Source organism: Ambystoma mexicanum, chromosome 9, assembly GCF_040938575.1.
Source record: "Ambystoma mexicanum isolate Mex_15411 chromosome 9, UKY_AmexF1_1, whole genome shotgun sequence".
NCBI classification, from domain to species: domain Eukaryota; kingdom Metazoa; phylum Chordata; class Amphibia; order Caudata; family Ambystomatidae; genus Ambystoma; species Ambystoma mexicanum.
Genome location: NC_090931.1, coordinates 1,000,984,781 through 1,001,004,964, shown reverse-complemented (window position 1 = coordinate 1,001,004,964; position 20,184 = coordinate 1,000,984,781). Strand labels below are relative to the sequence as shown.

Sequence of the window (20,184 nt, the reverse complement as noted above, 5' to 3'; positions counted from 1 at the left end):
TTGATAATTAAAGTGGAACAATTTTGCCTTTTGGTTTCCTGATTCTGTAAATTCTTTTGGGACCAAGGAGTGCTCCTCCACCAACTGCGGAAACGACAGCTGAAGTAACACATATATATATATATATATATATATATATATATATATATATATATATATATATATATATATATATATATATATATATATATATATATATACACACAGCTAGAGGTTAGCAGATATTATGGGTTTGTAGGCAACTTGGAGACACATGACACACAGATAGCGCCCTTAGAATTAGCACATGTACATATGTTCTAAAGGCAACATTTGGCCCACTTTAAGGATGGTGTACTTATGTACGCCCATAGACACTGAAAGGGTTAATCATTGAGATTTAGCCATCCAACGTTCTTTTGTGGAAAATGCATTTAATATTGTTTCTTGAGTGTGCTATATGATGCTGTGGTTAGGTAATTGCTAAGATATGTGACTACTCTGTAAAAACATTAGATTTGTTCAACTTTCATAGTGTACAGTTTAGTGTCAGATAGTTCTTTCCACAGAGATGGTTTAAAGTAGATATATTACATGAATATTGTCTGCTGGCAATGCATACGCGTGCCCTGCTTCTAGTGTGGGTCCAAACTTTGACATACTTTATCCTTTCTTCTATAAAGTTGATACAAAACAAGCAAGAGCAACACTCCATTTATTATTGCAGGTTTAATTTTATGTTGTGGAAATAATCAAGGGCCTGGAACCGGGGACTAATATGGTGCAACCAGGTTTCTTTGTTTTGGATGTATTGTGAATTTGAGTTGCCCTTTTATGAATTTGCTTTTAATTAATCACTACGATTAGATTACATTACAGTCTGTAAGGTTGGGAAGTACTGTTGCTGCTCTTGTACTGTCCATGTATCTGCTTTTACTTGTTGTGGTTCATGTATTTGCTTTGTGCTCTAGTTTCGACAATGTGTTACCATTTGATGGTTCATCCTGCTTCTTCTGGCTAATTTTCTTGCCATCTTCTCTCTACTTCAAATTCTAATGCAGCACTTCATTGACTTACTCTTCTCTGTCCTGCATGCTGCCCTACTAAAGCCAGCTCGCCTTTGCTCTATATCCTTTGATTTTAATTTCCCTGAAATCCCTTTCTACTGCTTTGCCATGTTGTGCAGCTACTAATCATACATTTCTGTCTGCATCACCATCAGAAACCATTTACTGCGCTTCATTAACACAGATTTTAGGTAACCTGGTCTTGCAACGCCAAAGGTAACTTTCCAAGCGATTTCTTCCGATTGACAAATTGCTAATGGTTTATTTGGTAAGGTATGCAAGTTTACTTGATTCACTATTCAATTCTTGATGAAAGGGCATTGAAACCATACTGTCAGCATAACAATATCTGAACAATGCTTCAAAGTTCATTATTTTGGGCAACATTACTGTAATATCAAGGTTGGTTCATGGAAATTCCCAGGCCAACTATGGTGTCTGCTGGGAGAGTTGCAAATAGTAGGAATAACTATGATTTCAAGTTCTAGGAGATCAGCAAGGTATTGTGTTTATAGATTCCTTCGGCCAATTAGTTAATGTTTGAGTGCAAAGGCAATTAATGTACATTTATTTATAAAAACAGCTTTCAAAATTATTTGGAGATCATTATATCAATGAAGTCTTGCCTCCTCTAATACGGTAAAAAAGATGAAAGAAAAAGTAGGGATACAGGGTTAGTCCCTGGCTAGGGGACCAGAAAATCAGCCAGGGTTAGTCCCTGGCTAGGGGACCAGAAAATCAGCTAGAGGTATAGGCCATCGAGCAACGATGAGATACCCAGGCACTCTCTTAGGGATAACCCTAATATTGATTAATGAAGTTGCCTAGTAAATAAATGATACAGTGCTAGTAATTCATGTGGTGTTTATTTACCAAGTACAAAATCTGTTACAGTTGTGTAGTATATCAATAAAAATATTATTCACATAAAAAATGAATGAACATAATATTGACATCTTTCATAAAGTTTCTAGCATAAAGCATCATCTGGACAAAAAATGATGGATCAGGCAAGCCCTTTCATAACAGAATGGGCAGTCTTCATTAAAAAAAACTATTAACAATCTGTAGAAGGTCTTTTGTAACTCCTTGTAATAACAACGCATTTTGGATAAATAAAGGCTATTGTTTACAGTGACTAAACCTTAATACTCATACAAATGAGACTGATGTAGAGTGTTTAATTTAGCTACAAATACATGGTACGCTAGAGGTTTTTGAAGATGTTCTTAAAATTAAGGGAGTTTTTGGTTTAATTTTTAGATGGCCCCCTGCCCTAGCTCGACAAAGCAATATGTTTACTTGAAGATAAAGGTCAGCAGAGAATGATTTTCTAATTAGTTGAAATAATTGGAAACCAATTGGTTAGATAGTTATTTATTTGTACTTGTTACTATGGGAAGGTAGTCTGTATTCACCTGAAGTGGTAGTATTTATCCGAAACACGTTGTGATTACAAGGGGAGTTACAAAAGAGACCTTCTACAGATTGTTAATAGTTTCTTTTGAACTAGGACGACTGTCCATTTTGTTATGAAACGGCTCACATGAGCCATCATTTTTATACACAATTTAATTACTTGGCAACTTCATTAATCAATATTAGTGTTATACCTCAGAGAGTCCCTAGGTATCTCGTTGCTCGATGTGCTATACTTCTATCTTCCTCTAACACAGATCAGTTCCACGACTCTTTTTTATGAGAGACCAAGATTAGTGGCTGGAGGTTATTTACCTCTGCACCTACGAGACCTGCTATTGATGCTGGCTTTTGGAACTCCATTGAGGTGTGCTAACTTTTGTAAATTCTGATAGTTACTTTTGCTGGCGTCCCCGTTGTAATACTGAGTTGCTACCAAAATCTACCTTTGTAGAGTATTCAATGCGGTGAAGCCACTTCCGGTTCAGCTTGTTTGTAGAAAGGCAGTCTATTGCAATATTTGTCTGATTTCGTTTAGTTTTTCAGTTGACCGCTTTAAAGTGTACTTCATCTTTCAGTAATGAGGGGTAGCAAATGTGCTCTCTTCTACGCTAATATTCATGAATATTTTAATTTTTTTAAAAAAATAAAATACATTTCTATTTCTTTGTTGCCTGCACAAACCAAAGAGCCTCTCCTGATCAAAGCAGCAAGAGCTGAAAGAGCAAGCACTGGCTATATACACAGCTAGGTGAGGAGAACACACGGCTAAGCTTCTCCACTTTCGTTATTCTGTATTAGCCAGAATACCCCTACCGAGAATTCTATTTCAGCTGAGCCATGATCCATGGGCTGTGGAGCTGTAGCAATGAGCACTACTTAGGGGAGGCAGGGGACCCCATAGACCTTTTATCACAGAAGATCCACAAAGTTAACATTGCTGCATTTCATACAGCACTCAGTCTAAGGACGTTTAAACCTTATCTCCTTGGTGATTCTTGCCAATTTGAGTTGAACCCTATTGTTCAAACTTGATGTGCACTAAACAGCTGTTTGTTTATTTGGACTCTCCTTTAGACCCAAAAAGTGAGAGACTGATGTGACTCTAAAAGTAAGGAGAGACCCGTTGACCCATCAAACTGCTTAGGATTGTTTTTGTTGCTCACAAGTACCCTGTCAAGCAGAGCTCCACTTGGGAAAGCTTAATGTCCAGCTACATACCATAACCGTTCATCCAAATGAACCATTTTGAGCATCAAGTCCCTTTTGATTGGTCTGTGCGCATTGCAGACATGTCAGAGGTATTTCTGAAGTTCAAATCCTCCACCTGCTAGCATACAATTTAAAGAGCGAAAGGAAACTGTATTTTATTCTGCACCAGTCTCTGTATTGACTTTCGACTCAGAACCTGTTCTTGCACTTTTTTTGTACTTCTGGTTCTGAATGATGCCCTCTTTATTGCTAGTTCCCAATATTGCTTGCCCTCTCTAGCCCCGTCATTATAACCCAGTTCTGCTTTTTATATCTCCAGTTGTTTTTGGTGGATGACTCGTTTTAAAATGTGCTGCAGACAGAGTTTTTGTCTCCAGAGCAATGCTTTTCAGTAGCACCAATTTGTGATCATGTTCTCCTTTAAATAGCGCGTCTGTGGGGGCTGCTTCTCCTAACAGCCCCACTTTCAAGCGCTTGTGCAATATTTCCTTCCAAGCCATGTTGTTTAACCTTACTGGCCCCATTTTGTGTAGCACTATCAGAGTGGCATCTTTTTGGCCTATCGAGCTGCAGAAGTGGCCACTGCGCTCAACGCCTCCCATATTGCTTAAAGGTAACAGCTCTGATGGCCTTCCTAATTCACAGAAAGTGGTGGCTCTGGTTACCACGACTTCCTGTATGAACTCTTATTTCATGGAGAAGCTCAGCCCCTAAGTTATTGCAGTTAACCGGTTCAGTGTTTCCTATGAAAACATATCTCTGACAACCTTTGTGGCTGCCAGCATGGTGTTCTTTGTGCTGCTTTATCGGAATTCTGTCTTACAGAAAACGCACTTCTTTGGGAAGCTTGCACCTTCCTATTGGTACTAACATTTTGTTTCTGATTCCCTGAGGAACCTAAACCTCAGGCTACCAGCAGATATCCAGGCAAGCGAATATCTATTATGTACCATCGTAGGAGTAAGTAAAAGCGTAGTAAAGGAGTACATGGAGAAAATGGAGCATTTATGAAAATATATAAAACTGTTTTTTCCCCTGTAATTGAGTACAGACATCCAAGAGGGTAAGGTAAGGACCTATCATGTAGCATATTCTTTACCAAATACCTGCAAAATTAAATCGAGAGGTCCCAGATGCTTATTTTTCCATGACAGAACTGGTTTCCTGGCTCCTATACTTGCACAGTGGCTGGTTTTCCATCATCAAGTCATGATGAATCTATAGATGATGCAATGGGGCTACAGGGAAAAGATGCTGATGTGACTCATTGCAACCTGAGCATCTGTGTTGGGTCTGTTCCCATACCCATATGTTTGTTCAGCCAGTCTTAAGTTTGGTTGGAACATTAGACGCAATAAGTAGTGCCTCTGGGCACTTGATGAACCCAGTCATACCGCACATCTCAATTAGTTCTCTCCTTATGATGGCTGAAAACCACCTGATACTAAAGTGCAGTCTGTTTCAAGTCCAGTCTGTTTCAAAAGAGTTTGTTTCTCTTGATTTCGTCCAAGTCAACAATGGTCCCAAAAGGAAGATGCAATCTGTATCGCCAAAGCCTTTCTTGTTCATGGTCTATTTTTAGCTTTGATTTCTCAAATGTTGATGAGCATCTCCAAAATGATTCTATCACACGATCAATTGTATTCTCCAAACTCCTCTGCCCCTCCGCTTTATATTCCAGTCCCCAAGAATGGGACATCCTCCTCTGCCAACATAATGTTTAAATCTGGTGTAAATTCATCCATCTTTATGCTATTTTGTAGAATAAATAGGGAGGGGGATCTGGCCGCCTACTTATTTTCACACAGGGTTGATGATATGATCATTCATCCATCGATCAATTTTGTAACAAGAAACTGGACAAATATACATGCATACACAGACATTCCAGCTCAAAGACAACAGAGTCAGGGAAGATTGCTGATACTCCATGGTATCTCACAGTGTGGAAATGCAAACCAGGCACTCAGTGTTTGCTAAAAAGACCCAAACTCCATGGGAGACACATCTGTGCCCAAAGGTGAAACCAGTGAGGTCAACTGCTGCTTTTGCCTTTGCACCTCAACCTGCTAACTTAAAACAGGAGTAACCAACACTTGAACCACTCTGTGGTTAGCCTAAAGGCTATTCAAAATTCTACCAGTAGTAATTACTACATTCATAATTGCAAGTTAAAAAGTTGATGATGGATTGTGGTGTTTAGAAATGCTTTACCAAATGTATTGCCTTGTTGGCAAGGTTTTATTTTTCCTGTGAGACTTAGATGTGTTTACCAGAAGGTACATTACTTACGATAGGTAGTGACTGGCCTATCTGAATACAGGTAATGCACTCGATTCTCCGCAGTGCCATCCTACTATAAGTTGTAGTGATGAAATGTAGACCCCCTTTTAGACATTTTGAGTTTTTGCTATGTATTGACAGGTTCCTAAAAGGGCTTGCTTTATAGATTAGAATTCAACAAGAAAGGTCAATGAGAGCAGCCTATTTTCAGTTTCTGAAACCGCCTTTCAACATTACATTAGTACATTATGTTCCTTAACACTCATCTACTTTTTCCTACATATACATTTTCACCTCCAGAGCAACCAAGAGATAATTTCTCTGTTAGAAACTACTGGTCTGATTCTTCAAAACTAAACCTAGAGGGGATTTGTCTTTTTTCACATTGACTTTATCCAAGAGATAGGTCTTTATACACACACACACATTTGTTATGGTAGATGCAACTAGTTACCTGTAACTCCTGTCCTCCAGCATTAGTATCTTTCATGGATTCTAATGCTCATGAATATTCCCCATAGTCAGCCTGGGAATCCTTGATAATTATAAAGCCGTGATGCTTTAAAAAAAAAACTGCTTGGTACTTGTACACACTATTGATGTCACTTTGGCTATTACTGCCCCAGCCAATGAGAATGGTCCTCCTTAGCTCCATCCCTGGTGGCCATCTTCAGATTTAAAAGCGCAATATAGTGGCAGTAGGAATCAATGAAGAGCCATAGAGGGGTAGGCAGGAGGGTTGCATGTGAATCCATGAAAGATACCAATGCTGGAGAACAGGAGTTACTGGTAACTAGTTCCTTCTCCATCATTGGATCTTTCATGGATTCACATCCTCATGAATACAAATATATAGCAGTACATACACAACAACCAATGGGTAAGTGGTATAGGTTTCAACAGAAGCAATGGAAACCCCCCTCTGGAGCCCTCACCTCAAGCAAAAGCGTTGTGAAGCACTGCATCGCTGACACAGGACTCCTCCCTGGAATCCCTGTCAATGCAGTAGTACTTTGTGAAGGTGTAGGTGAACCTCATGTAGCAGCCGTGCAGATGTCAAGTAAAGGAACACCAGACAGGAACACCGTAGTTGAGGCCACGACTCTGGTGGAATGCGCCCTGGGTCGACCTGGCAGTGGTCTGTTTGCCAGCCGATGACGGTAGGAGATGCAGCCAGATAGCCACCTAGAAATGGAAGCCTTTAACATGGCCCTCCCTTTTTCAACAGGTCCAAATGTTATAGACAGTTGTGAAGTTTTGCTAAAGACTTTTGTGCATACGATTTCAAACACACAGGCAATGTCCAGTTGCATCAGCTCTGTTTGAGTACATTAATTACTCATAGAAGAAAAGGAATTGGAGGGAATGCATATACGAACGGGCCCTGCAAGGACATGGAGAACGTGTCTCCCAGACTCCTCCGTTGCGGGTACCTGCTGGCAAACTATTCGCACTTGGAGTTGGCTGCTGTGGCAAACAAGTCCATCTGTGGGTGACCCCACCTTCAGAAAAAACAGCAAACCTGAACCTGATGGAGTTCCTATTCATGACAGCATTTCAGTTCCCTGTTGAGGGAAACTGCTGGTGTTGTGGGGCTCTGCTAGGTGAAAGGGAATGAGGAACATGCCCTGGAATAGCGCCCAGTGCCACAGTGTCTGCGCCTCCTTGGACAGAACAGGAGAGTGAGTCCCTCCCTGGTTCCTGCTGTAGAACATTGTGGTGGTGGTGGTGTCTGTGAAAATGTGAACCTCCTTGTTTTCGAGCTGGGGTTGGAAGGACTTGAGAGTCCAGAACACAGCTCGGGAGTTCCAACACATTGATATGCAGTAGCTTGTCTTCCAGCTGCCAGTCATCTGGCGTGAAACCTTGTGGTGTGTGCCCCAACCCTCCAGAGAGGCGTCTGTGTGTGACCTGATGTGCTTGTAGGCGAAAGAGGGCACCTTGTGTGAGATGCTGTCGATGAGCCCACCAATGCAGAATCTGGCAAAACGCCGGGTTGAGAGAGCTCTTGTTGTTTGAGGAGCCTGACACCTGCTTCCAACAGGTATCTAGGAACTCATGGAGCGGTTGCATACACAGTCTGCAGTGAGCTACTAGAGGGATGCATGAGGACATCCCGCGTAAGGACTTGATTGAGTGAACTGTTGTCCTTTGAAAGGAGGACAGCTACTGAATCCTGTGAAGTATGGCCTTGACCCTCTCCTGCGAGGGGGTAGCTAGACACTGCAGCGTGTTTTGAGCCCAAGAACAGGGCGTTCTGAGATGGCGACACGCATGATGTAGACATGTTTATGGAGAATCCCAACAAAGTTAGGCTTTGGATGGTTTGCCATGTGTGTTGCAGGCCATTGTTTGACAAACTTTGATAGCTGGCCACCCACTGGGTTGCTGAAGTGGGGGCTTGAAGCCTGATTCTGGTCAGGCTTGTTTCAGGGTTTTCATGCGGGTGGAAGTACTGTGTCGTCTCTGCGCACCTCTCTAAGCCTACAATCTCCCTTTGTATACCTCCTGCGAACTGGTGCGGGATGGTTGGCGATAGGTAGGCTGATTGTCTCTGGAGGTCCTTGAGAATCTGCCATTCCAGGACCGAACAAACTGCCTTCTCAGTCTGCAGGTTACCCAGGGAGCGGTATCTGTGTCCATCTTGATGGCTAACGGTTTTTCGTGTACCTTTTTCCCCCAAAAAGATCCACTCCATCAAAAGGCATGTCCATAAACTTTCACTGTAACTCCGGATGGAAGTTTGTGGCTTTTAACCAACCCTGGTGCTTTGGACTGCTCCATTGCCCCTCTGGCAGAAGCCTGTTTCAGCAATATCCAGGGGCACAGTGATGGCATGATCTGCGGCTGCTTCCCTCTCGTGCAACAAGCAAGAGCCTTATCCCATTTGTTATCAAGCAGGAAGTCAAAGATGGGGCCCATCTTGTACCATAACTCCCTGTCATACCTGGAGAGAATGGCCAAGGAATTGGCTTCCTTAATGGTGGTTACGGCTGTGGTAACTACCCACTTTACAAAAGTGTCTAGCTGCTTGCCTTCCTTGTCGTGGGCACCATGCAAGGCGAGGACGGGTTGGCCGAATGCTTTCTTGCAGCAGCAGATACTACAGTCGTTCAAGCAGAGCATGGAAAGAGGCAATTTCTTCCGGAAGCATTGTTAGGCAGAAACCTGTGCAGTTCCCTAAGGGACCTGTAAAAGGCTTAAGACTACAGGTGTTGGCAGTAAACCCAATTGGTAGCCGTCTGTACCACCCAGATTTACCTGGTAGCTGTGGCTGAGCAGCCAGACTTCTCTCAAGAAGAGTTAGACAGTATATAGAGTATACAGGATAGGTACCAAAATACAGTAGCACAAGCAAACACTGACCAGAGCTTGGGTATAAAAGTATAAAATTATTTATTTAAAAACACACTTTGTAAAATACACTAACACTAATATGGCAAGCAAGTTCAAACACAGTCACTATTAATATATATACATCCCTGATCACTTATTGAACAAGTCTTAGTTAAAACACCACTTATTTTCAGACAGAGGTGAGCGCTTAACCTAAGATGGCACTCCAATAAGTTATTTAAAAAGGGAGGGAAAAAAGCACAATTAGGAACATACACAATACCAACACTTTAGGAGAACCAGAGCAAGTCAGAAAAGGAAGAATCTTCTGAGGAGCAAGAAAGTCATAGGCCAGGCCCACTCTTGAAGAGAGCAAGGCAGAATGTGTCCAAGATCACACAGTTGAATAGTACTTTTAAAGAGTCGTTGCAAAGAGTTCAAAAAGGGTTGGCTTAAGTCAGGAAAAGTTAGTTAGTAGGTCCCAAGTCACCCCAGGGTAGAAAGTCAAGGATTTACGGGACACTTTGAACAGTCTGTTGCAAGGGAGACCAGGCGGGACTCTACCTGAAATGGTGAGAAAGCTCCAGCGGGGGCAGTTGTTCCTGGCAGCGGGTGCAAGTCAGTGCTTCGTCCAGGGGAAGAGATCATCTCGACGTGGAGGAAAGCTGGAGGTTGTTGCACTGCCAGGAAAGAAACCAGCCGCAGAGTTTTCCGGTTAAAAGGTACTACCCTTTTATTTGTGGTAGTGGTGAAGCGTGGCTATCCAGCCGCCGGGGTGCTTGGCACGGGCGATTCGACCACGAGACGATCCAGGAAGGCGAAAAAGAGGGCGAACTGGTTATCCCAACCAGCTCAGAGGAAGAAGACTCTCCAGGATGAAGATCTTCTCTGTCGTTGGGAAGTGGTGAAACGGTTCAGCAGGGCTCCACCGGTGGTGGTGTTGTTGCAGGTCGGCTCAGCTTCTCCCTCTTCGGATTATTTGGTCCTGTGGCGACTTCTCAAGTTCCAGTCCCCAAAGCCCTGCTTTTATGCAGAAAACCCCCATTCATCAGTCCTAGCTGTCACTCAAACATGCTAAGTGGTGAGCTGGGCGGCTCACCACTGGGCCAATCACACAAGAGTGCGACTTGAGTTGCCGAGGCAACTCGGTCCAGGGTGCCTAAACCCCGTTCCCACACATCCTGTAGACCCAGACAGAGTGGCACCACTTTTGGAGGCTTCTGTGGAGAAGCCCGCCAAAAAGTGGAACAAAGGGCTCGACTTGGGTCGGCGTTACAGACGCGAACACAAACGCCATTTTAAAACCGAGTCCTGGCAAAAAGACCCAACTGGGGAATAAATATTAAATAAATAACCTGGCGGTATCTTTAACATTGCACCAAAAAGTGGTACGTTTAAAATGAATGGGAAAATCCCATAGGAAATATTCCGGTGGAATATTTCGCGTGATAACCACTGCCACCAGCCAGAAACTCGACGAGGGGGGACTGCACAGTGCCCCCTCGAAAAACAGACCCAGGGGCAATCTAATTACCCCTACCAGTACTTCCACAATATGATGGTTTGTACTGGTTCTGTTCACAATTTAAGACTAGTAAAGTCAATGGTGACTTTACATGCCATGGGAGATACTAGTCAGTCCCAGGGTATGGAGTCTATGTTTGGGGGTCACTATGACACCCCTGTGTTACTGCACTGAGGATGCTGTGTAACACACTTTACCAAAAACACATGAAACCCTATGTAGTAAAAGACCCCATAGCCCATAAAACACATTTCAAAGTCAAAGGATATCTCAAATCATGCCTAAGAGTGGGAGAAAGAGAGTCTCACTCTTAGCAGGAGAAAAAAATAAACCCCAAAAATCCAGCAAAGCTGTTGGGGGCTCACTTGGTTTGGGAAATTAGCCTTAACAGAGAATTTTCCCTAACCAGCATATCTCTGGAAGGCATGTCTGGTGGCTCCCCATCAGCTGGTACCAGGTCATCCTACTCGTCAATAGTAGTATGTGTGTCCGGAGAGGCGTCCGTATCCAGGCCAGTGTCTGTGAGCGCAGCTGAGGGGGCAGCAAACAATTGAGGAGTTGGTTGTGGAGGACATGGTGGTGGAACCCCTGCTTCATGTGAAGGCCCAGGAGGAGGTTTTCGAATTGGCCCGCTTGGGCCACCTTGTGCACCTTGCACACAGTGTGTACCTTGAGGAACTGGAGGAGGCAGACGCTGCTCCAATTCAGTGACTAGAGATTGTAGAATAGACCGAATGCCACAGATAGCTCGGTGGGTGCTGCTGGAGTTATCACTGGAACTGTAGATGCAGCCACCAGTGGGACAGTCACTGGTGGAAAAGGTAATGGTGGTGGAGAAGCCACTGCTGGCCGGGGTGCCCACAGGATTGGATCCGGTTCTTCCTCCATTTCCTCTTGCTCAGAGAATGAAGCCTACAGAGACTATTCATCTCCTGACAACACTCACTCTTGCATCAACTGGGCCTTGTGGTTTGGTCATAGTTGTTCACGGTAGGGAAGAGGGGTAACTCCTTGTGCACACTTGTTCTTCTAGGAAATAAAGCAAGCACTGGTGCCGTAGATGATGACAATACAGATGTTGGCCTTAGAGGCAGAGCAATCCTGCGTGCTGCCGTGGTCCACGACGTCGACGAAGCGGTCGTTGATGAGGTGCTGGATTTTCATCGACGGGACTGTTTTTTAATGAGGTCGTGGACAAAGTAACTGGCGTCGACGATGATGTTGACAAGGTAATCAATGTCATCGATGGAACCCTAGTCTCCAAAGAGTGGGACAAGTGTTTAGTAGTCAGCGTAGCCATGATCGTAGACTGGACCGGAGATCGGGCTGCTGCGATGACGATGGGGAGGCAGTCGGAACCTGTGACTTATGTCCCTTTTTTGGTTTCTTCCCCTGGGAAGTGTCCTCATGGGATCTCAACCACTTCGTAGCGGGAGTCCGATCTACGAGTCTGCCAACCCTGGCAGAGGCATGACTCTGGACCTAGGCTGAGTCCGAGGCCCTGGCACCCTTTTCCAGCCAAGCCACCAACCTTCTATGGCGATTCTTCTGAGTCTTCATGGAGAAGGCCTGGCAAATTGAGCAGCTGTCCACATTGTGCGGGTGCAGGCAATAGATGCATTTTTTCGTGTCGATCGTCCACAAAAATATTCTTGAGTCGACACTTGGAGCAGGGCCTGAAATGGCTCTTCTTACTGGCATCCACCATGCTTGCTTGAACAGGGCCTGAAATTCGAGAAGAAGGCCTCTCTGAAGATCGTTGATGTTCAGACGATTGTTGGATGATCAAATCTTCACTGGCAATGGGTCCCCGCTACCGGCAGTCACAGCCGTGACAGATGATGAGGAAAAAGTTTGAAAGGTTTCTCAAATATAGATGAAATAAACGAAATTCGAGGAGCAAAACAATGGGAACACTTTAAATGTGCAGTAAAAATCTGAAGATGGTCACCAGGGGAGGAGCTAAGGAGGACCACTGTCATTGGCTGGGGCAGTATGATAGCAATAAGCTATACAAGTCCCAAGCAGTTTTTTTAAGTTTAAAGCAAAAATACTTTATTATTACTGTGGATTTTCCAGCTGACGATGGAATATTCATGATCATGTCAATCCATGAAAGATCCAATGCCGGAGAAGTATGCACTTGTTTGAGTTAATTAACGCTGTGGGTCACATACTGGTGCTACATTCCAAGAAGGAGAAAAAGCTTTGTCACTACACTGAATTTGAATTTCAGAAAACCTGCAGGCCAGCAGACCTGCTACTCCCAAAGAGTCCTTCATACTTTTCCTCCAAATGTTCTTCCCCGGTCGCGCCTTTTTTTGACTTACTCATCCAATGTGATATGATAAACGGTGGACCTACCTATTCTGTGCATAGATGGTCCTACAAGATCTGTGACTATTTGTAAAACTAACTGATAAGTTTCTTAAAATCTTCAAGGCATTCTCAAATGCTGAGATTATGTAAGCATTTTAAAGTCTGAGATCCATTGATTTGTTGCAGCCTCACAAAAACAGAAGCTAGGAAAGATTAATTGTACTTATTTGATTCAAGATTAACTAAGGCATTAGCTTTGTGAAATCACCTCTCTTCTGGCAATTGATAAAAAATTATGCTTGGCAAGACGACGGAGAGCAGGGGCTATTGTGCTAGTAATGCATACTCAATGACCACCCAGATATCAGTTTGCCTGGAGTTACTGTCACCCGCCAGCCTCACCTGCTCCTTGGTGTTTCCAGTGGACTTGGCGAAGTAAGGGCAGTCCCTCTGGGTCTCCACGATGATGCAGGGTTGCCATGAATTACTCACGGAAACAAGTGGATTTCCCAAGAGGAATCAAAGGGAAAAGCAGTCACTGAAAAAAACCTCCAGTCAAAGAAGTGAGTCCTTGGTAGAGGCAGGTTATAGTCTTCTGTTGGTGTGCAATGACTGTGGGATTCCAGTGGGAAGAACAAAACCAGAAGGTATTTCCTTGAGCTTAAAATCTTCTGTGAGCCAAGGAGTGTCGAATGCCCTAGCAAGAAGTGTTAAGGCACGGGAAACCGAGATGGCATATTTCCCAAGGGATGTTGGGAGGGAAGGAGGGAGGGAGGGAGGAACGAACGAACTAGCTAGCTTTGGTGGCGTGACAGTTATATTTATTAGTGGACCTACCAACTGCTGGATTTTCTTTTTCCTTTGGGACCATTTATTGACTTCAGATTTATAGTCTTTTCTGTGCAGATCTCATGCTGCCCTACCCGCATTTTCGAGGTTTTTGTTCATCAAACAGTGCTCTCTTGCTGTTGAATATTGTCATACTACTGAGGAAACTGGAGCAGTCTCTGGTGAAAGAACACAAATAACTTACGAAGGAGAAAAAGACCAGTTCTCTTAAGATGTGTTGGATGCCTGCAGCTGTATCCACATGTTGCGGAGACACATATTTCGATGACTTGTCTGTTCGGTCTTTGTTTTTATAATGCCCTCTGAATTGCTTGCTATTTTCTGCCTTGATGATTGCCCAGCTTTTTTGTTATTTTACACAGCTTTACAACTTTGTCATTCACATTATAGTTGACCTCCTGTCACAGAGTTCTAGCGAGATGTATCTATGTTTCGAGGAGGCAGGATTTAATCGCCCCTATTGTGAGAAGAACATATCATTGCATACTTTGCAAAGGGCCAATTTTAGGTTCTCTTCTGATGGTTCTATTGGTTACAAACGGCTTCCATCAGAATGCTGCAAAGGCAGTTTATTTAGGCTGCTCTTGTCCCTTGAGGAGACCTGGTTGGTGCTGCCATTGAAGCAGAACGACTGGAAGTAGATTCAAAAGACCAGATGCCTAAAAGACCTGCTAATGTTGTTCTGCTGGTAATATCTACATTACTACTGCCCGACACGTTTTGTATAGGTGGACTACCATAACACCAATCCCATTTTGCAATAAGCCAGCATTGATGGGTTTTTTTCTTTGCATTTGATAAGTGCTAACTTTTCCATGCTGTGTTTATAAACTGCTACCCTGAACCACATCTAGATTGCTTAAATGTAAAAGCATCAGCCTCTAGATAGGTGTGGGATTCAAAACAACATAAAACGCAACTAGTTAATGTGCGACTACAGCAATTAACCCTTTTCCTGTGTGGGCTGAGATGTCCCATTGATTGCAGTGATAAGCAGCCTGCAGTAAGGTTATCTGCAATCTTGAGAGAATCGTGGAACCCATCTGTGTTGGAGTCGGGGTTGGGGGTGGGTCGGTGGATATAGTTCATGTAGCAGTGAGCATAGTTATTTAATGTAATAAACAGGAGTTATCGAAGTGTCCATTACACGAGTTCTACAAGGATGATCAAAGATTTTTTTATGTTTAAAAGTAATCTGCCCACACCCTTCATTTAGCATCCTTACTCAACGGAAGAGGGAGGCATTGAGAAAGCGCTCAATTATATAAGTGCAGGGGAATATAGTCAGTGTCCACAAAATAAATCACATCACCTACATTTTGATTGTGAGGCAGTTTTATGATTAAAAGCAATTTGCATGTTGCACACCTTTACTTACAATTTTTATACTCTTACTTCTAACATACTTTTAACTCTCCTGCTATCTTTCCCTCCTCCCCCATTTTTTTCTTGCCTCTTCCATGTGATATAGTGCTGATGCGAAGTTAACAGAACATGTGGGTGAATCATTGCTTTGAAATACAGGTGTGGCGCAAAAACCTCTGCTGGCATCTTCCATGGCTGCGATCTGGTGAACTGGCTTGTTCGAGTGGGCCTTGCTCCTGATCGTGGTGAGGGTACCAAGTACGGTGGACGACTGCTGAAAGGAGGAGTTATCCAGCATATCACCGGTGAATATGAATTCCGGGATGAGACATTGTACTACTGCTTCATTCAGAAGAGTTCAGCATGTCCACGAGCTTGTCAAGTAGAGTTGTTCTGAGTGAGAGTCTTGGATTGTGCTTTCTGTGCTAAAAGAGTTACCCGTTCACAATGAGCCAAATGAAGCGTCTTGTTTCTTATGCAACAACACATTTTCTGCAGGAATACCTTCCCGTCAGTGTAGAGGTTCTATCCAAGAGGGTAAAGTAAATGTCTGAGAACTGTGGGGGATACTAAATAGTTATGTTCTTGTAGGAAACAGAACAGATCTATACCATGTCACCAGAGACCTTCAACAAGATAAAAGCTTTTTTTGGTTTACACATAATTGGGCATTTCTGAGGGTCGTTGGGGGCATGTTTGTGGAGAAGGCATAAACCCTGTGTACGCATATGCAAGGACTTCATTTAGTAACGGGATTGAATGCAAGTGTTGCACTTTAATTTGCTAATTGATCTGCATTGGTTGTGGCCAGATTCATCATTATTCCTTGCCTCTGCTGAAAATGAAGACCTGGGATAAGATGTCAAATGCTTTGCGGAACAGGCCGATTTGCACTATCTCACAAATTTAATTGGGTCAGTCTTTGAACTCTTGACTTAATCTTCTCAAGGAGCCAACGTTATTGGATTTTCAGATTGTCTAGTTGTTCTTCTGAGATGGGAAAAGATATCTGCTTGAGATCACTGTTTTACATCTAATATAAATTAGTTTCTTAAAAAAGCTTTGTTGCCTGGAAATGGACCTTAACGGATTCGGAGAAATACTATCAAAGGAAGAGGACATGCTCACTGGAGTCTTAACCTGTTGCATGGGTCTTATTTATTCATGTGAATTTTCCAAGCTGCCACCAGAACCAATCTGCATGGACTGCCTTGATTGATGTGTAGTTCACAAACAGGACTATCAGTTATATTGTATCTGGTCAATTAGTTTAGCCATCCTCTACTCTTGTTTGGAACACCAGGCCATAACACAATTGAATTATGCACTATGTTTAACTACGTTTCAGTATGTTTTTAAACAAACTCTCTAGCCATATATTGTTGGATTGCGCAATTGCCACCCTGCTTGTTGAAATAATTGTGGATAAAAAAAAGTGCTTTCATGATTACATTGTTTGAGCGTCCTAGGGTATTTTAATATTTAATACTTTTGATATTACTCTTTATCTGTAGAATGTGTTAGCAGGGATTTGGAAACCAAAACAGATGACAACTGAATTGCAACACTCATGCATTTTTTTTCTATAACTATTTTGCATGTTTCTTTCATAAAATAACATGCTCTTGTAAGGATGTTACCTCAATGTGAGACACGAAGCAGCAGTGCATAATGCATTGTAGTTTCCACCGCAAATGCCTGACTAGAAGTTATTCGTGGTCTTTAGCGTTACTACCTTGGTCAGAGAGTGCTTTCCACATAAGCTGCATCGCTGCTTCCTTTGCATATCTGAGCTCCGGTGCATGTCTTGAAGTTTGAGGGTTGTGAGAAACCAGTCAGCAGGCGATTAAGATTTGTCCAGTATGTTAGTTTGTTTCCTTTTCTCGTTTCATTGCAAGGTACACTTGTTTCCTGGTTTCAAGGTTGCCCACAGCCCATTTTCAAGTTTCCAAGACTTATGTGGTTGCAAATCGAGTTTCACTTTCCCAATATGCCAAAATGCGTGTGCTGAAATGTTTCCTCGATAAGTTACTACCGCTACTAAATAAATTGTGCGGGTCCTACACTGTTCAAATGAGTGAAGGAATGTTTGTCAAGTACAATGTCTCTCAAAGCCGTCCTACCTGCAGCGCTTCTAGTTTGTTTTGCAAAGTGTTAAATCTTGGTGGACTTTGTGTGTATAATACATACAAGGATTGAAATGAACTCCTCCAGGATCTGGCACATTTTCAACACGTTATTAATTATTCATTCAGCCCACCGGGCTGATGGATGCTTTTATTAAGACAGCTATGATTCAGGTATGTTACATGTGCTTCATTTGTGCGCTGTTGAACAATAGCAAATAATGTTTCTTAAATGTGTGAATAAAATGCCAAAATGTTCCTATTAACCCCAACCCTCCTCAAGCCCACTTGCTACTAATCTGATTGATGATTATAAAAAATGTTATGTGCATGAAAGGTTTAAGTTACTTACCTGTAACTATTATTCTCCAGCATGGGTCTGACATGGATTCACATGCTCATGAATATTCCCCATCTGCTGGGAATCCTCGGTAAAATAAAAAAGTTTCACTTTCACTTTAAAACTGTATTCCTCCTCTAAACCAATCACTGTCCTCTGGGTCATACTGCCCCCATCCAACGGCATTCCTCTCCCTAAACCCCGCCTCGGGCAACCATCTTCAGATTTGGTAAGCACGTAAAGTGGCAGTATGACCAAGAAGGTAGGTAGGTAATGTTTATTTGTATAGTGCCTATACACAGGCAAGTGTTTCAAAGCGCTCAAGGAGGGAAGGAACAAGGGGGAAACAACAGTAGCTCATAGCCCTTAAATTTCTGAGACGATAACGGTCTGCCTAGGCAGATTAAGTGAATATTATACATTTAACAGTTTGGATACAGCAAATAGGCCTGTCGGCGATTCTGTGTTTTTTTATAAGTGCCCATTAAGGGGTGAAGACAAGGGAGAACAGACGTAACAATCTTCAGGAAGGGCTGTATACACATAGTGTGAGAGTGCAAGGGAAGTGCAGGGGACCAAGTGCGCCCAGTCAGTAGAGACTGGTGAAGTGCGGATAGAGAGAAGCTCTCAAGGTTTATTACAAGTGCAGGGGGGTGTAGGGCCTTGCAGCAAATGCAGAAAGACTGGCAAGGGTGCCTGGGACCTGTGGGACTCTGAGGTACACTAGGCGGCCAGTCAATAAGATGTGTGAAGGAGGGAAAGAAGGCAGATCAGAGATCTAGGTTAGCAGGGTAGGGTGAGAGAGAAGGAAGAGGAGAAGAGGAAGGTCTTGAGGAGTTTCCGGAACTTGAGAATGTCAGGCTCAAAACGGAGGGTCGCAGGGAGGCTGTTTGAGAGGGAGGCACCTGCTGAGGAAAGGGATCTCCCTCCAAATCTCTGCTTGAAGAACCGGCTCACTCGCAGAAGGTTGGAGGTAGAAGAGCAGAGGGCTAGAGAGGGACAGTATTTAGGAAGGCAACGTTGAAGGTAGGTAGGTCCCTGGCCCCAGAAAGCCTTGTGGACAAAGCAGAGACTCTTGAATTTGATCCTTGCAGCCACGGGAGGCCGGTGAAGGGATTTCAGCACCAGAGAGATGCAGTCCCTGGGCTTGAGGCCAAGGATAAGTCTTGCAGTTCTGTTCTGGATGAGTTGCAGAGGACGCAGGGCAGAAGCAGGGACGTTGAGGAAGAGGCTGTTGCAGTAGTCCAGCCTGGAGACAGTGAGCTGCTGAGGGAAAGTGAGAAAAGGTAGAGTGCCTCTAAGGAGGTGTAGTTGATAGTTTTGAAATGTCCGAAATGTGAGAGGAGAAGGAGAGTGGAGTCGAAGATGACCCCAAGGTTTTTGGGCTCACAGGTGGGGGAAGGTGCAGAGCCAAGGGGTGCTGGCCAGAGTTAGAGGGGGAATGTGGGAGCAGGTGTCCCAATGCAGACAATCTCAGTTTTACTGACATTGAGACAAAGGTTGTTTGCAGCACACTATGACTGAATAGCGAACAGACAGTAAGGTATGAGTGAGGAGGAGGAGACGGATGAGGGTAGCCTGAAGGATAGCTGAGTGTCACCCGCATAACACTGGAAATTAGAGGTGAAAGTGGCAATAACGTGCCAGGGCAGCCATGTAGACGTTGAAGAACCAGGAGGATAGGTTAGAACCCTGGGGAATGCCGCAGGTTGAGGGGGTGATAGCTGAGAGAAGGGCACCAAGTTTGACCCGGGATGGGCGGTCAGAGAGAAAAGAGGTTAACCAGGTCAGAGCCGGACCTGTGATTCCCAAGGTGTCACGAAGCTGTGAGATCAGAATGCTGTGGTTAACCGTGTCAAACACAGAGGAGAGATCAAGGAGAATGAGGACAGGGGGAGTGTTAGTGGGTGTCCAGTCATTTGGTCGACTACAAACTGGTCGACTGCAATTTGGTCGACGTCATTTGGTCGAAAACCAAATGGTCGAATTTTTTTTTTTATTTATATATGTGTTTTGTGGGTTTTCGTGTAGAAAAAAAAAGAAAGAAAAAAAAAGGGGTTGGGGGGGGACCCCCCCCCCCAAAAAAAGGGGTAAAAATAAAAAAAAATAAAAAAAATTCGACCATTTGGTTTTCAACCAAATTGATTCGACCAGTTGTCCAGTCGACCAATTGTTTTCGACCAAATGACTGGCAACCGTGTTAGTGTCAAGATTTGAGAGCAGGTCTTCATGGGTGTTCAGAAGAGCAGTTTCCGTGCCTCTGTATGCTCTAAAATGAGAATGATGGTCAAGGAAACAACTGATTCTGTGTGGATGTTTAGCTGAGAGAGAGCCATCTTCTCCAGGAGTTTGCCCAGGAAAGGA

At 43.5% G+C, this 20,184-nt stretch overlaps 1 protein-coding gene across 5 annotated transcripts in view; it reads left to right on the top strand.

Moving 5' to 3' along the window:
* The window catches only part of GPR155 (G protein-coupled receptor 155), a 1,263,615-nt gene extending 1,246,187 nt beyond the window's left edge, over window positions 1-17,428 (top strand). For 3 of the 5 annotated variants that reach the window (XM_069616249.1, XM_069616248.1, XM_069616250.1), the window contains one exon: window positions 15,514-17,428. In XM_069616249.1, coding sequence (XP_069472350.1) covers window positions 15,514-15,751 — 238 coding nt within the window. In that variant the 3' untranslated portion in view covers window positions 15,752-17,428. Of the gene's footprint in view, window positions 1-15,460 lie in introns of all 5 variants that reach the window. The other 2 variants (XM_069616252.1, XM_069616251.1) reach the window with 1 other exon arrangement.
* Window positions 17,429-20,184: the final 2,756 nt, after the last annotated feature.